Consider the following 19,094-nt stretch of genomic DNA (forward strand, 5'->3'; position numbering starts at 1 on the left):
ACTTATTATAATATTCTATGAATACATAATTTTCAGTATACAAAAATGATTTAACTTAAGTGTTTCATAATTTTTTTTAATAAAGTAATATGAAATGAAAAAGAACAAGTATTTAATATAAATCATTTTTATAGACGATTTTCGTAAAATAGTGGTTGAGCCTTCATTTAAGCAACATTCTTTTATGGATACACTGGTAGCGAGTGAAAAAGTTAAGTAATATTTTTTACGATTAGTACGTGACGAATAGTGGCTCGATCGTGTAAGGTATTTAGAGTAATCGATAGTCGAGAAAGGATAATCGACATTCCTCGGGTTTTGATATCACTAATGATTAAGCTATTTGCGCCCAGTTGTACAATAATATTTTCAATTAATAGATTATGGCATTTACGCTTTTAGGTTAAAGAAGAAGAAGAAGAAGAAGATGATGATGATGATGATGAAGTAAATTTTGAAAAAAAATCTTCTTTTCTTTCAATCATTGTGTAACTTCTTTTACCTATTTTTATATTACTTTTTGGCATTCATCGAAATGACTTCAAATCTGGAATAGCAGAAAGAAGTCGAATAATTTCGAACGACTAAACTATTATTTTACTTTTAATAAACATAAGGCTGCATTATTAATAGCTATATGGCAATGAAAGACATGGAAATATTTTTAATAAAAATTTTAGGATTCGATATGTCATGCATAAATTATGGAAAAGACGCTAATAAGTTGTATTGTTCGACCTCGACTCTTGGAGCAAACAAATGTTCATTACGTCCCTGGGCTGACTCGGTGTATCTTCATAAGCGTCTCTAAGAGTGTCGAGGGGCTTAATAAGGTCGGTAAAACGGTCTCTCCGCGTCTACGAGTACGTGAAGTGCCTCGTTAAAAGAAACTTCACCTAGACGCCTAGGAAAATGAGTCTTGAAAAAGAAACTGCAAGAAAATGCCTGCCTTACAAAATGCATACTTCACAAATTGAAAAAGGAGCTTGTTATTTGAAATCGGTGAAAAATATTGGCGAATTGTCTGTTGTCATGGAGAACGGCGCCTAACCTAAAACGAAAAAATTATTTCACTGTGACAATAACTTTCTCTATCCAATCCAATGACACTCTTACCCTCTGTCGTAGTCAGATTACTATCCATAATACGGGGATAGAATCTCTTTATGGCCTTGTTTGTTTATAAGTAATGCCATAAGTATATACGATATTTGCATAGGCGCTCGTAAAGCCAGAATTTTCGGAGTCGTTGAAATAACGAGCCGAGGATAAAATCAATGGCACTTGGACGTTAAAAACCTATCGCGAGTAAAGCTTGAGTTTTAAGAAATTTCGGTCAACATAATCCCCCAGGCAACGAACATAATTTTTACAGCTCGATACGCGTGGGCGCAGTTCTAAAGACCTTAGGCACGGGGCGTGAAAAAATCCGAGCGATGCGCGTGCGTGCGTGCGTGCGTGCGTTCATCTCGAGGCAAAATGAACGCGGCACCATAAGCAGGTCATCATCTCGCGAATATTTGAAAAGCCGCCGAACGTCACGGATACGGGCCAGCTAATATAAGTGCCACACGCCCGTTTCGCCCACGCACGCGAAGCAGGTAGACGGGACATCTCGTCATCAAGGCTAGGCAGTTGTCGAGTGCTTATTTATAAATGACTCCGGGAGAAGAGGGCTGAGGGGAATTTTGTCCGCGCGCAAATATGTAGAGCGGAAGGTGAAAGGGACGAATTACTTTACTCGAGAGGGCACACAAAACGGAAATCGTGATGTTACGCGGGGAGGCTTTTGCGAAGTAAAATAAAAGAAAAACGTTCTTCTCATTTTTTTTTTTTTTTTCGTCTTTATCGAGACGCTTTTCGCACACGGCGACTTTTCGTATTGAGCGGAACTTGGTTTATGCGGTTCTGCGAGCGCTTGGTTAACGAAGGCATTTCGGTTAGCGTGACAGTCGCTCCATTTTCCATTTTCATCAGAGCAATTCATTTGCCTTCTCAAACTTATCTATTACTTGTTAATCAATTTCTGTCAACACAGTAAATTAAAATTCTCTTTTCCTATTACCGTTTCTGCCACTGCCTGGATAAATTTGCTTATATACGTGTGTGCTTTGTTTCTTGAAATCACCGATCAACTTTATTAGATTGATAGTCGATCGTCTCACTTAGTCTTAATACAAATACTATTTTTTTACTTTCATCTCATGTTATCCATATATTTAATTACAAAGCAATTGAAAAAAATACACTTTTGGTTTAATAAAGCTTTTAAAAATCATCGTTGTACTATACCTACCAACCTTCTCCTTATTCTTAAAAATTCTATTTTAAACTCTCAACATTGACTACTACATATAAAAATTTTTGTAAATTTTGACGATTTTATTAATAATTTAAGCTACGTAAATTCACAAGTAGTAATTGTAGGGATCGTGAGCAGTGCTTGTTTGCGATTAAGCATACATACGGTTGATGTGTGCGTAATAACATTATCTTAATTACATTCGTTACGATGAATTATGTAATATCATCCACTATTGTGTTGCAAAGTTATAACTTTAAAATGACTACATATTAAGTTGTATTTTAAATCAGTTTTGAATATAACGATTTAAGAGTTTATTTACTCGAATAATTAATTTACTTTTTAAATACAGCAATAATTTATATTTGGCATTGTTTTCATGTTTTATAAATTCTACATATTTGCTAAATAATTAGCAAATTGTTGATTAAGATGAATGAGTCGTGCGTAATTAAGAGATAACTACATGTATTTTTTTAATTATAAATAAAGTTAATTCTTAGTTTCGGTAATTATATCATATAATTAAATGAATCTATAGACAGCGACGTATAATTTATCTATTAAATTCCAGGACCTATATAAATGGATTGGATAATAAACAAGTACATTGGTTCAATATAAATATTAAAATAAAGTAAAACACGATTAGACGAAAATAACAATAGAAATATTAAACGGTTTATGTTATTTAAAATAACATACTGAAATGTTCTTAATGAATTTCTCTCGTGCAAGCAATTAATTGGTAATTATGCGTAATATATAGATAAATATATAAATCCGAGGGAAGTATGAACTTTCTGGACTTGTATATGTTATAAAATTAAAATGTATGTGAAATTATTGAAATTAAAAATCAAAATCTAAAAATAATGTTTCCATAATCTTATGAATATTGATCAAATATTTATCACGACAGAAGTTGCATTATTATGAAAAATTTTTAATCGCGTGACATTTAAAAGATTCATAAATAATGTTTATGTATAGATATGAAGCCATAAGAGTATTGAAATCGAAAGGTATTCAAATGTACAATTAGTAAAAATTGTTCATCTACATTATCTGTGTCAGACGCTAAACTTCATCGTTCGTAAATTCAAGCATTTTATTCAAATATATATCCTAGAATATGTATTAAAATCTTTTTTCTCATTATATTAAGTACGTCAAAAGTACTTGTCGCCACTGACTCTCGTAAATAAATATCGCAAATATGTAAAGACGTTAAAATGTTTATTTCGACGGGAATTCGCATGCCTTACTTGATCGAATGACTTATCGCTGATACTTTGTTTTGTTTTTATTTGAAATTTTACTGCAAATTGAAATTAATGTTTCGACTACTGCGAAACATCAAAAGAAAATAAGACTAAAATGTTTAACATGTACATATGGAATCTTTTAGTCTATTTATAAACGAACATCAGCAACTATGACGGTTACTAGAATGATTTACTGCTACTATTTTAATTCTGAAGATGATTCAGTATGACATTCATCCTTTTCGACCTTTTGATGTACAATATATTTTTAAAACTATTTTATTTTATAATTCTTAAATGGTATGTATCAACTTTGTGCTTTCTAAAGTAAAAACCATTTTTGACGTTCTACTTATTTTTAATACTACATATCTCTCTCTATCAACAATTACTATTCAGCTATTATTCTCCATTCCTATATTATTGCTTCGCATTCGTATTATTCATTAAAAATACATTATTCTTATTTGAGAATGTTCTTGTAGATTCAGGAATTCCAAATTATTTCAGAATATTATAAAGATAAGAAATTACAGTTGTTTACATCAATGATAAAATTCAAATTCAAATTCTGAATAAAGCGATAATATTGTATTATGTTGGATTCGACAATCTTGTTATTACATTATTCAAAAGTAAATTTTATTATATCGTAATTATGTCAAAGGTGAGCAGGTGCATGAATAAGAATAAAATATTTCGATAAATGTAGTATAGTTTTTACCGTATCCCTGCCCACCATTTATATGTGGAAATACTCAGGCGTTTTGTATTAAAGATTTTAAATTCAACACGTAGAGAAAAACTATTTTAAAATATAGACTTTACCGTTGCTTCTTGACGAGTAATATTATATTTTCATATTAACGAGAAAATTCTGCTAAATCGAAAAAAAAAAAAATGTCATAAATCCGCAAACTCGTCTCCTGTATTTTTTAAGGATCAGCGGGGTTGGAGACTCCTTAAGTAAAGTGAGAGCGCGAGAAAAGCTGGTGTAAAATTGGAAAACGAAAAAGGGATAAAAAAAAAACAGTTTAAAATGCCGATAAAGACGCCAAAGGGACACGTTGGGTTTATTAACATTTTAATTGCTGATGTCTCAAGGACTCTCTAGCCATCACTTACCGAATGAATAAAAAGTAGAGATATAAACTGGATGGACTTCATTTTTTAGACTCTTTAGTACTTTTTGAAGCTCTAAAATACTTTTGAGTAGGTGTTTTTCTTTTAACTACGTAATATTTTTTTGCGAGAGTAAAGTAATGGAAAGAAGTAAAATAAATTTGCCATGACGAAAATTATGTATAATTTGAGAAACTCTAATATTCTGAAATTAGCCCTTAAAGGACTTAAAAATTAAAGAAAAAAAAAAAAAAAAAAAAACAAGCTGCAAAAATACTTTAAACATATCGAAAATCATTTAAATTTATATATGGAAAACATAATAATCTAGTGATGAATGATATTGATCACGTTGAGTCTAATTTTAAAGCATCAATGGCTTTTGACAATCCTATAAAAAGACATAATTATTTTAAATTATATTATATTGACTTCTAATCAATGTATTTAATTAGTGCACAGTTTCGAATAATTCACGATTAGAATAGAAGATCAATGCACACATGTATACAACATGTAAGTAAGCATTTTTGTATATTAAATTATGTTCGTTAATTGATGCTTACCAATGCCTTACTTTGATGAAACTTTTATTAATAATAATAAATACTATTTTTATAATTGTCTTTACATTAATTTTATACTGATAATTAATTTTTAGAAAAATTATTGACATTTTAATATATATTATCAGCTTAAAAATTCTGATCATATTCGATGCCTGAATTAATATTAACCTTCATTTTCACTTTTTGTTGTAAACAAAATGATTTTCTATCAATCGTATATTTTTTATAATACTATAGTGAATAGAATTTTTATTAAATAGAATCTTTATTAAAAAAAATCATTTAAAATAAATGTGTTTCTAAAACTAAAATTAGAATTTCCAGAATTTCGGAAAAGTATATTTTTAAATTCTATATTATTTGTCGATTAAAAAATTAAAAATGAAATTATATTAAAATTAATTATTAAATCAATTAAAAATTATTCTATAATAAATTTTTGTTTAACAGCATTCTTCATAAAAGTTTATTTACTCTAAATTAACTAATTATTTCTAAAAATCAGATTCAACTGTACACATGAAATTTAACATATTTTACTAGTTTCATGGAATTATTTCTTTATAATACTTAGATTATTTAACAATTTTAATATAATATGATAATTGAAGCACTGAAATGAAACAAATGTAAAAAGTTTACAAAATAATGTAAATAAAAGAATAAAATATCCTTAAGATATATTGACGATTATTTTAATTAATATCTTCTCAAAAATTAGCTATTTTAGATAACTATAAATCATTTTATACTGTAATATTAAATTTTGATTTACTATTTATAAATTGGTTTACTTTGAATCGAGAGATCTTACATAATGAATTATTAAAACATATAAAATTAAATGTAATCTATGATCACTACAAATAGGCTACATTTAAACTAACGCAAAATATTATTAAATAAATAATAGTTAGAAATGCAACCAAAGTTATGAATATATGCATGACCTGTTTATGCATATTGTAATACATAAACGTAATCAATAATTATTTATTTTCGGAAATATTGAAGTAATTATGGTGCTTTTATTTGCTTTGTAAACAAGCTTATCAAAAATATTAATAACGTTTCCTCAATATTTTCTGCAATTTTTCAATTCGCAATTAAATTGCGACTATTCTATTATTTAATTGTAAAAATATACGCCCATAACACGCATAAGCAAATCAGTAGTTACATATTATGGAAGTATCTCAAGGTTACCTAAATGCTACGTTACTTTATAAAAAGCCGTTGTAAAATTTTAGCAGTTGGCAGTAATTATGAAAACACGCAATCGCGTGCAAAATTAGCGATGAATAATATCACAAGTCGTATTAAAGATCTATCATTTACTCTACGGGGGAGCCAAGAAATATTGCATTATGTTTATCAAACAACATTTGTTATATCATGTAATTAGTAATTTAATTAGTAGGAAATTAGAAAAACTATTCGATGGATTGCTCGTTCAATGGGTTAATCTATTGATACTTTTGAGCTGCAAATTGAGTTTTATTAAAAATTGTACCTCCGTTATTTTCGTTCTCTCGAATGTCACTTGAAATTTCATAATTTTCATTGAATATGTTAATAATTTATCACTTTTTCTTAAAAAAAAAAAAAAAAAAAAAAAAAAAAAAAAAAATACAATATTTTAAATACTGTTCGCATTGACTTTTGATGAATTGTAATGATCGAATACTCAGTTATTGTAATTATTTCTTTATCTCATAAATTCAGCGCTAATCAGTAAAAGCTATAACTCAATTGGTATGTAAACTTTTAAATACAATTTAATAAATTTATTATATAGGAGAAAGATTCGTGCAATATTCTAAGTAGGGAAATTTATATTTAAATACGTTTAATTTTGGCATATTAAATAGTGTCGTATGAAGTTTAAGATAATGTATCGTTTGTCTTATCAAATACCATCTGTTAATTATACTTAATGCTTTAAGTGTATTTCTAATATTTTATCACTACTATATTTATGTAACCGAATATTATTACGATATTGATTAATTGGAGTTGTAATTCAAAACAAAACGAAAGAAAAAAATAGGGATTATCTCAAAAGAGTTTTCATTTATTTGTTTCGGGTAAGCATTATGACCGTAGAAGCAATCAGCGTAATACTCAACAAGTTTCAGTAACGATCAAATTATAATAATTTATTGCTTCCCGTAATGAATACAGTTAAAAATAAGATAAAAAAAATTCTATAACAAATGTTACCATTACAACAAAAAAAAACTATTATCGTTACAATATATATTTAATGGATGAGATTCGATGGCGAATGAAATTCATTAAATTGCAATTAGTTATTGTGGGTTATGAATTTTTTAAATAAATTAATTTTGTAATTATAATTAATAGGTAAATAAAAAAAAAAGCGTTTAATCAATACGCGCTACAAAGTTTTTATATGCTATCTGGAGATCGAATGTAATCTCGTCAATTGCGACTCGGATCTCAAGATTGAAGGACATTGAAACATGGAAAGATTAAGGAGGCGATAAGATTGCGATCATTAGGGTACAAAAGCTGCGTAAAAACATACGATTCGCATGAAAAATTTTACTTTTAGTGGAGGCTGAAGGGACAGATAAATGGACGCTAGAGGGAACTTCTCGATAAAGCGTAGAATACATCGTAGTTCCGTAATAGTTGCGATAAACGAGCGATAGCGATTTCGTTTACACTTTTTTAATGAAATCCTTACCAAAGCTTAACTATGACTTTATCGTAAATAGCTTTATTCTATTAATATATGCATCGAGTTAAAACAGCATTAACGGACTGTTTTCGATTTTAACAATGTCTATTCTTCATTTTCAACAGATTGTCCCAAAATAATTGTCAACGGGTGGCAATATGTTTCGCATTATACGAAATTTCGTAAATATAAAGCGGATGTGACGAATTATTCATAACTTTCCACTTGTTATTATTCTGCATTCATATCCACCCAAATAATTTGCATCAAAATATAAAAACGATTATAAAAGCAATACGCATGAAAAATCAAGATTTAATCGATAATGTTTATGAAATAAACAGCATTTATCAACTCCAAACGTTATTATTGGTAAACTGTTCTCTTATTGGTAACTCACCAAACCAAACTATACAAAATCAAATTAGCAAAGGCACTTGAAACTACCTAAGCTTGTTAATCCTAATTTATTTAACCATCCTTCAATACGTCGTAGCCGAAAGCTGATTAATAAATACAATACAATATCACATCGTATAATATAACGCTGTTGCTATAACAACAATAATAATAACAATAATAATATATAATTGCAGCAAGCGCAAGATGCGAAGCAACAGATCGCGGCCAGTCCCGAGGATACGGAGGACATGCCCGCGGGTCAGCAAGGACCCCAGGTACCGCGACGACGAGGTGGCATCTCCGCCGAGCCTGTCACCGAGGAAGACGCTACCAGCTATGTGAAAAAGGTCGTTCCCAAGGATTACAAGACAATGGCAGCCCTCAGTAAGGCCATCGCCAAGAATGTGCTCTTTGCCCACCTAGACGAGAACGAACGATCCGACATTTTCGACGCGATGTTCCCCGTCACGTTTCTCCCCGGCGAGGCTATTATACGCCAAGGTACGCACGGCTTTTCCCTTCTCGCCAGTCAACCACTGTTTCGTCGCTTTTCTTTAATATTCCTAATCATTACTTTCTATGCATTGAAAGATCTTCACGATTTATTCAGCTTATCTTTATATAATATTAACTATAGTATAATATTATAATTATAAAACTAGGAATATTTACTTTTGTCAACATTATCTTTTATAAATGCTTCTTTTTCACAAATTAATACATCCAATCGACTCCTATCCAATAAATTAGTTTAAAGCTAATTACCCATAATTTTATAAATGCCCATTTGATATAATATCATAAAACGATGTTTTAATCTATAAAATTATTCAACACCAATAATAATTCATATAACAAAGTAAATCAAATTCTATTCAATGAAATATTTTAACAAAAATTATAATTTTAATTCTGCGCAATATTCAATAACATCACTAAAATTTTCCATTTAAATAAATCAATTAAGTCATTTCATAATTCAGCCCACCCGTTGTATTTACCCTCACCTGCAATATCCATAACATATCCATAGACTATTCAAAGTACAGATGCAATTTTATTTCGCTTACACTTAAAGTAAAATATTGCTAAGTTTAATATTTAAATAGACTTATTGTCGATTATGAAATTTTAGCACAATTGAAAATAATTCATTTTTTTTTCTTCAAATAATAACAATTGCTATGATCTTAATTGATATATTATTAAAACATAATAATTGAATATGATGATAATGCGGAAAAATGACAATATTTTATTGGCTTACATATCGCTAATTAAGACGATTAAACAGTTGAAATTATTCCAAAGCTCAAATCATTCTGAGATGCGGTGCCGCGGATATTGAAGGTTATGCAAACGGTAACAATTTACCTCTAAACGTTGATAATAGTAATTAACGAATTGTAATTGTCGGAAGAGTATCGAAACAGCTTGTACGAAGAATATGAAAAATATGAAAAATATAAGCGAAAGATATCTAAATATTGTAAAATAAACAATTTATCGTATTTATAAGTTAATGCTTTCACTTGAGTAATATATCTGTTTATAAGTATTGTAAGCTTTGTAAGCAACAATTTTAGTAATTAATTTAAGCATTGAATTACGATTAATATTAATTCATGGATTTTTGTGAAAAAAAAAAATTAGAAGAAAATCAGACATAACAAAATTAATTAAAATTGTACACTTTGGTTAGAGAAGATAATTTCAATTTGTTTTGTAAACTATACATACTGATAACTCTATAGAATTATATTATAAATTATATTACAATATTCTTATACAATAATAATTTTATTATTATATTATTATACACATCTATTATATTACTTTATAATATTATACTATTATATTATATATTTTTATTATTCCTTTTTTATAAACATGTAGAAAGTCAAATAATTAATTAATATTGTTTAAATTTTTTACTTCCTAAAAATATTCTATTATCCTTAGTAATACAAAAAACTGATGAACTAATAACACGTAAACTCGTACACAATAATAATTTATCAAGTGTGTGACAAATGTTTGTGCAAAATTTGTCAATAACATAATTGAAGATATTTCAAATCGAAAATTTAAAAGAAAATTTCAAATAATCTGCATTTATTCTAGATATATTTTAAAGTCGGAAGATTTTGATGGTAAAAAATTATTTATAAGTGATTACTTCATTACAAACAAAGGGAAACTTTCTTTATTAAATATATAGACATTGCTAAATCAAAACATTTTACGTGAAAAAAAAAAATTCTAAATAAAATCCGATTTAGATAAATTGAAATTTTTTGAAAATAATTAAGAAAGAATTAATTATAATACTTATTCTTATTAACATTGCATAAGATATTATACACATTATATATTCTATGACGTACCTACTTGATAAAATAAAATTATTGATTTTTTTTAAACAGTTGCAAAAATCTTTCATAAGAAATCTTTGATTGGAAAAAAAAATTATTTAAATTATTGCAGATTTCTTATAATGAATTAAACTAAAGTCTGATTTATTGTTAAAGCAAAGAGAAACATAAACATAAAAATGTTAAATGTTTAGAAATAGATTCAAGCTTTAAATTTCAGACTTTTACGAATTTAACGATCATCCATTGAATAATCAGTTTTTGTATTAACACGTTCTATAATAAAATTAAGTTATTTTTATTGTGTGTATATATATAAGCCATTATAATCGTAAAATAATTACTAATATAAAAGAAGAAAAATTAAAATTTTTTAATTTTATTCTATTAATATAATCATAAAGCTGTCCGATTACATTACATCCTCTATTTATCCGTGAGAGGTATATCATTTATATCATTTCATGTTTATTCCATTTTATAAATATATATGTATATAGTTGTTGATATTCGTACTTTTATATTTTAGCTGAATTAAACATAATTAATTTCATGAGAATTTTTATTTATTTTCTATCAATGTAGTTAAATATACAATGTCTCTTATAAAATATTTACGAGTGTGATTAATCACAATATTAATCAAATATAGATATATAATTTATCTAAATTATATCGTTTAGATGCAGAATCTAATATTATTCATATTATACAATTCAGTATTATTCTTTTTTTTTTTTTTATAATAAAAAATTATTATTTAATGTTTGTAATTTCAGCAAAATTTTATGCGGAGTATTAGAATAATTTTACGAAATAAACAATGACATTTATCCACGAGTCTAACAAAGAATAAATATATCAAATGTTGTTTAATCTCAATTTTATGTGAGCGTAGATTATAATATAACAATGTTTATCTTCAAAAACGGTCTTTACCAGACTATAATAAATAATTCTTCATAATATTAATGTAACGACTGGGGAAAATAAATTCATCGATTCTAGATAAATAATTAATTATAATTCTATTTATTGATCGTAGAACATAATTTTTTATAAGCAATTGCAATTATTATTGCTTGAAATAAAAAAGACTTTATGTCGGTTATTAAATTTTAAAATAAAGTTTATTTATAAAGCTTATTAAATTTCATTAATTTAATAAAAAATATATATGAGAAGTGTAGTGTTGTTTACGAAACGAGTTTTATTATTTAAACTAAATTAATAAAACATAAGGATTTAATGTAAAACAAAATAAAAAATTATAATACTCTTTTCAAATAATTCGATAAATAACGATGACAAAATACCAGGTAAAAGTCAAAATATATTATTTCTTCGGTAAAAGAACGAATCACAATACAGAAAATAAAGTGTTATGTAGTCGTCCTTGTTTCATTTTTTTTTTCTTTCTATAATGAAATACTTTTGATCAAGTTTTGCAAGATTAACGTTTGATTTATAGATTTGAGGGACGAGACAATAAGCTATTTAGATAAAATCGAAGAAAATTTATAATAAATTGTAATTACTTTTAAACGTTATACAAAGTTTCTTAAACGAGTAAATTTGTTAGGTAAAGTGCTTAAGATAAAAATAATCTTAATCATAAATTTATTATTTGAATTTATAAAACATCATACTATTAATATGCACGGTGACTTGGAAATACTAAAACGATACGTAAATATGTAAGATTTTTAAGAATAATATAATCTTGTGTTATTCACAATGTTTTAGTATTTTTCTTACCATGAGGTTTGTGAGACTTGCACTTGATTTATTGAACAATTAAAAATTGTCGAGTTTTTGAAAGCTTGAGTTCTTTATTATGTCGTATTTAATTTGTAATATATTTATCTAAAAGTTTTACTCGCGCCACTTTTATGAATAATAAAATCTCGAAGAATTTTCAGCTCGGAATCATGTTATAAAAACAAATAAAAGGAAAAATTAAGTAAATTTTAATTTGCTATTTCGATGGCCAAATTTCGTTGACGCAAAGAAAAAGCTGAGAATTTTGCGATACATTTTTTCGGACAAGTTACTTAATTCACGCTTTCCTTCCACGTACGCTTCCTCTCGCTTAAACATCATCATCAACAACAACAACAACAACAACAACAACCCTCCATCCCCCTCCCCCCATCCGCCCGCCACCACCATCCTTCATCCGCCAATCGTCGATCATTTCAAAAAACGTACGCACAATTCACAACGGAGAAAAGAATAGAATACAAAGCTCCGTATCTCTACCTATACAAGCAAAAGACGCGACTATCATCCACCGAAAATTCCAAAGCGAGAAGAAAGTAGCAGGCCGGAAAATTTCCTTGGGCGCAGAGCCTAGTCACACAAGCTCCGAAAACAAAATCTAAAGCATAATTCTTGGACTGTTCCCAGGCGACGAGGGTGACAACTTCTACGTTATCGATCAAGGCGAGGTCGAGATCTTCGTTAGTGGCGAGCTCGTGACGACGATCGGCGAGGGCGGAAGCTTCGGTGAACTCGCCCTTATCTACGGGACGCCACGCGCTGCGACGGTCAGGGCCAAGACCGACGTCAAGCTCTGGGGCATTGATCGGGACTCGTATCGCCGTATCCTCATGGGTTCGACCATTAGGAAGCGCAAGATGTACGAAGAGTTTCTCTCGAGAGTTTCCATTTTAGGTAAGTCACACGTCACATTGCACACTCTTATCTACCTTTCACCTTTTTGCACTTGACGCTTTTTTGACGCACGTGCTTTTAATATGCACATCGATGTCCCAAATGTAGTTTTTAACAATATGTCAGCGCGAACAATTACATGAATGGCAATTCGATTGTAAGGTTTGGGACTGAAGATAAGAAGTAATGGAGATGCCTAATTTTGCCTACATCTTTTCATAATATTTCATTAAATAGATATGATTTAAGATTGCTTTGCCTTATATTAAATATAAGAACAGTTCCTCGGCGAGAGAATTTGTAATTTATTTCGAGCATTGACATCGGCCACCTCAAAGCTATTATTAAAATTATCTTTAAAGCCATTTATCACTGTTAATATACCAATCAGTTTTTATAATATAATAGCTCTAAAAATGTAATAATTATCTATTTCTTCATTCATTTCCTGCGGTTTATTCAAATAGTTGACTATAGCATATTTAATAAATGCGCTAAACATTTCTTAATACACAGTGCGTCTTAAGCATAATGGAAGAAATTCATTTTTACACATAAAATATACTTCTAATTCAATTGTTAAATTCAAATGAAAATTATGTCAATTATTACAATTCGGCAAATATTTATTGACTTTACACTTTTAAAATAAAAGCACTTTTGTTAATCATAATAAGGAATTCTAATTTGATTAATTTATAATTATAACTTCCAGCTCTTAAATATACTTATGCGCGAGCTTGTATAAAATATCATAAAATAAGAACTATTATAGCAGTTAAAGAAAAAATTCAATATTTCTAAATGTACTTTGGCATATTTGAATCATTTTTATAATAAAGATATACGAATTACAATAAAATAAGATAAATTAATAAGCAAATATTATTTGAACTTTTAGTAACTTGAGTTTCTGCTTGCTTGGAAAATTACATAAATATTGATGAAATATACGATTCTGCCTCTAATTTCATACATTCTTGTATAATCTTGAAAATCTACAAGAATTTAAATAAGACCGGTTTGTCAAATGATTAATTAGCATAAAAGTGAAATTTAATTATGCCGACATGTTCGGGAATTCGAGGGTAATTTTTGTTAAATAATGTAAAATATAATATTTCATAATTTACTTCTATAATTTACAGGAGCACTTAAAGCATTAATTTCTCTCGAGAAATTAAAATTTTTACCATGAAAATTGGCATTAAAATGAGCTAACCCTCTATATAAAATAATCTTAAATTATCTTAGCAATTAATTAGCAATTAAAAAGTAAAATTTTAGCAATCGTTAACCGGCAATGGAAGATGGCCAGTGGCTTCGATAAGAAGCTGACCGTCTTACTGTTAATATTCATATTTAGCCAAAGTAAAAATTATTTTAGAATCGCTGGAAAAATGGGAACGACTAACGGTAGCTGATGCTTTGGAGCCCGTAGCTTTCGAAGACGGTGAAACGATAGTTCGACAGGGTGAGCCTGGCGAGGACTTTTATATAATCGTCGAGGGTACGGCAGTTGTCCTTCAGCAACGTACAGAAGCCGAGGAGCCCGCGGAAGTAGGTCGACTTGGGCCTTCCGATTACTTTGGTAAGTTAATACATTTTTCAATCTCGCTCGCTCTCTCCCATTACTCGTATGCAACTATCATATTGATTAATTAATTAACAACATTATCTCGCCTTAATACCGAGCCGAAGCCATTTTAGGTTGAATCATCTTTTTTATTTTCTTACTTTTCTTGCATTAGAAATAAATTGCACGAGGAAGAAGGCAATATTTTATTGGATTTAAAGGGTGCAAAATGTTTCTATTAAGCGAGAGGTAAAATGATTTATTTGGTGTCTGAAAGAATTCGCCTCGGAATATTCACCAGAGTTAAAATTAGATTAGTCTTCCTTCGTACTTGGTGGATTTCCAGCGAGTGGTAGTAATGTTTGATATTTTAAAAATACATCGCGAATGCAATGGGAAAAATAATTGTTTTAACGCTGATTTTCTCAGAAAATTCATTTGCCGCAATTTCGCCTGAAAAATGTATTTAAAAGATGTATGTTAAAGCAATTGTGTAATTTTTAAATTTTTCATTTAAACAACTGAGAATCAGTCGGCACTGGGAATCATTGACATGCCTAAATTAATTAAGGAGAACTGTATTGTTCAATAATAAAATGTACTTTATTTCAATTAGCAATATCGTCTTGATAATATCGTTCTTTTATTAATAATTAAATTTAAAGACACAATCCCCACTCGGTAAGACAAGGTGCCGATGAAATCTATACATTTTCTTTAAATTGAATAAAACTTTGCTCGTATAGGAAAGATTTTCTTTAATTTATTTCTGAATATAAATTCTGAATATAAAATATTTAGAAAAAATTAGAAAAATTTGAAAGCGTAATATGAAATTCTAATAAAAAAAAAAGTCGAAATTGTAAATTTACTCGGCTAAAATATAAAAGCCTTTATTAATATTGTTAGACTTGCGTACATTTCTACAATTTGAAATCTAAGTTTCACTTGGTAAAATACTTGCATTGACTTCGTAATGCATAAAAGATGATAGAATTGATAAAACGACGTCAAAAAGCTATTTTCACCCAGTACGCAGGGGACATTAAAAAGCAATTTCCTTCTAAACTTTATGTAAGATTTCCAAGATCGCGCGACCATTCCACCCACCAAATCTCGACTCCCCAACCTAAAAACTTCTTTATTCCTCGATAAACGTGACTCGTCATCTTAAGCAAAAACTCGAATTTCTGCGACGTGTTGCACGCCAATGGCTTGCTCTCTCTCTCTCTCTCTCTCTCTCTCTCTCTCTCTCTCTCTATCTATCTATCTATCTATCTATCTATCTATCTATCTATCTATTATAACAGCGTCGTCGCTTTTAAAATCACCACTTTAACCTGAGAAATACAATTAAATGAGAGAAGGCAGTTGTGATAGCTAATTTTAATAATAAGAGCGTTTGGGAGAGGTCAACTAACAAAAACACCGGAACTGTTCCAGGTGAAATCGCCCTGCTGCTGGATAGGCCAAGGGCTGCGACGGTGGTCGCTCGCGGGCCCCTCAAGTGCGTGAAGCTCGACAGGGCGCGTTTCGAGCGCGTCCTCGGTCCTTGCGCCGACATCCTTAAGCGCAACATCACTCAGTACAACAGCTTCGTCTCGCTCTCCGTATAATATAGTCCGGGGCTCGAAGGGGCCGACCATCGTCGGTGGACTCGCGGGACCAGCGCCCGAGTAACACTGACCGCGGCCTCTGACTACGCCACGTTGTTACAACTTTTTTTTATTTAACCAATATTATAAATGAGCATTATATATATATATATATATATATATATATATATATAATAATTTCAATTAATCATAGAAACTGTATTGCGTCAGTTATATTAATAACATTTTATATATGCATACATACATATATATATACGTATATATATATATATATATATATATATATATATATGTAATTATATGTATTTTGTATGTAGAAATATATTTACCCAGCTACCCACACATACACAACCGCACCCACAAAAGACAACACAACATTATTGTAATTAGGAAGTTTCTGTAATAAATGAGAGGATTACAGGAGTACACGACATGGAGAATGGAATTTAAAGCTGGTTGGGCATGGGGATTAATCATTAATGACAACTTCATTTTTTTTTAAAATATCCAATAATTTATTAGTGTTTTATGCTGCTCCATCTCTTGGCCGTCTATATGCGTGTGCACGTCGTGTATTTCTCTGTATACCTGCGTGTTTTATCGTGTGCCTGCGCGTATGCGTGCGTGCGTGCGTGCGTGTTTGTTTAGTTGCGCGTGACTATGTATTTATGTGTTGCGCGCGTACGCGCTTACATGCACAGATACATATATTCATTTATATATATATGTATATATATGTATATATATATGTGTGTATATATATATATATATATATATATATATATATATATATATATATATATAAATATATGTATACGCAAACATAAGTTCGATTGACACCCACACGCTTACATATGTAAACATATATACATATATATTATATATATATATATATTTGTATGTGTGTGCGCACGCGCGCGTGTTCGTGTCTGTTTTATATGAATGTAGGAGATGTACATGTTGAGCCGGCTGGTTATTTAAAATATATCTTCATGATTTCATTTAAAATTTCTATAATTTATAATTTCCATTATTAAACTGGACAAACAATTATCTCGACTATTGTCAATGAAAATTTATTTACTTATAATCACGCTTACTCACTCTCCCATTCTCATCCAACGTTCTTCCATCATCATCCTCGCAATCATAACATAATTGTTTGCAAAAAATTATATAAATATATACATATAAATATTAACATACAGATGGTTAATGGTGCTGTTATTATGGTTTTTGTTTAACGATGTGTCGCCTATTGTATTTGATCATGGTACACGTATTACACGATGAAATTGTGTGCTTCTCACGATCCACTTCCTATACTTTCTTTCTTCCAATGCGTTGTCTCTATGCCGCTGCATCCCCGTAGTCGACCCAAAAGCATAAAATTTCATCTGTTCCGTGTCCTGCATGCAGATACTTTTTTTTTTTTTTTAACTTTATTTGGAAAAACTGATGAAAAAAATTTCCCGGCTGTCCAAAAAAATTCATATCCTAAATATCGACGATCCTCCTCTATTTATATCTCTCATCAAGATCTTCTTCAAGACTTAAAAGTAACGATGTCCTTTCTATCAGGAAAAGATGCGAATGAATTTAACTCGATTAAAAGTTAAGTTCAAAGGTTTGAAAGCTTTAGAGCACGAATTCTACCACTAGCAATAACAATTCCCTATGATCAAATCATGTGGGCAAGATGTTCAACAAAAGTCAAGTAGAACAATAAAGGTTGTATGAGTATACAAAATGTACTTATTACAATGAACAAGTGAAAGAACAGCGAAAAAATTGGAATTAACTTCCAGCCGTGAAATGTGCAATTAATGTAATTCTAGGAACTTTGTAATAAGCGAATATGCGAAGAACGTCGCTTATCACAGATATATTTACAATATTTGATGAAAGACGCAGCATCCTTAACGGAACTATACAAAAAGAAGAAATACATTGCGGCGCTTGGATTTGCGCTGGGAATGAAGGGTATATAATTTACCGTCTATTCCACTCCGAATATTTGAAAGGGAATTCGGAGGGAAAAAATTCCTTTTCATATATCTTACAGGACTATAAACTTTGTACAAATATTTTTATTCTTACCGAATCGAATATTTGGAAAAGCACGCACACGGTCTGCCTTTTAACAGACATTAATCGATTGATGTAAGTACATTTATATCGAGGCCATAGGTCCTCTTCCAAATATCTGATTCGCAAACGATAGTTTTATCATTGCTATGTTACTTCTCTTTCTCACCCTTCCTCTCTAGCTCTCTATCTCTCTATCTCCCACTCTATCACTATCTACCACTCTCTCTCTCTCTCTCTCTCTCTCTCTCTCCCTCTCCCTCTCCCTCTCTCCCTTTCACCCACCATTTTACAAATTGTTCATCCGTTGGGACTTCTTTCTCTAGATAAATCATCTAAAAACTTCCTTCTCGACGTCGTCTCGCGTTCTCTCTTGTACCTCTTTCAAAT

General features: G+C 29.8%; 2 protein-coding genes across 4 annotated transcripts in view; one reads left to right on the forward strand and one right to left on the reverse strand.

Annotated features, from left to right (window-relative positions):
• The window catches only part of Pka-R1 (protein kinase, cAMP-dependent, regulatory subunit type 1), a 46,119-nt gene extending 29,356 nt beyond the window's left edge, over positions 1–16,763 (forward strand). Inside the window, exons 2-5 of the mRNA XM_011499234.1 lie at positions 8,568–8,874; positions 13,158–13,424; positions 14,812–15,015; positions 16,444–16,763. Coding sequence (XP_011497536.1) covers positions 8,568–8,874; positions 13,158–13,424; positions 14,812–15,015; positions 16,444–16,616 — 951 coding nt within the window. The 3' untranslated portion in view covers positions 16,617–16,763. The remainder of the gene's footprint in view (positions 1–8,567; positions 8,875–13,157; positions 13,425–14,811; positions 15,016–16,443) is intronic.
• A 2,207-nt stretch (positions 16,764–18,970) lies between these two features.
• The window catches only part of LOC105361929 (leukocyte receptor cluster member 8 homolog), a 7,648-nt gene continuing 7,524 nt past the window's right edge, over positions 18,971–19,094 (reverse strand). For all 3 annotated transcript variants that reach the window (XM_011499239.1, XM_011499237.1, XM_011499238.1), the window contains one exon: positions 18,971–19,094. This exon is cut by the window's right edge and continues 347 nt beyond it. The gene's annotated coding sequence lies outside the window, so the exon portion shown is untranslated.

This window comes from Ceratosolen solmsi, unplaced genomic scaffold (genome assembly GCF_000503995.2).
Source record: "Ceratosolen solmsi marchali unplaced genomic scaffold, CerSol_1.0 scaffold2, whole genome shotgun sequence".
NCBI classification, from domain to species: Eukaryota; Metazoa; Arthropoda; class Insecta; order Hymenoptera; family Agaonidae; genus Ceratosolen; species Ceratosolen solmsi.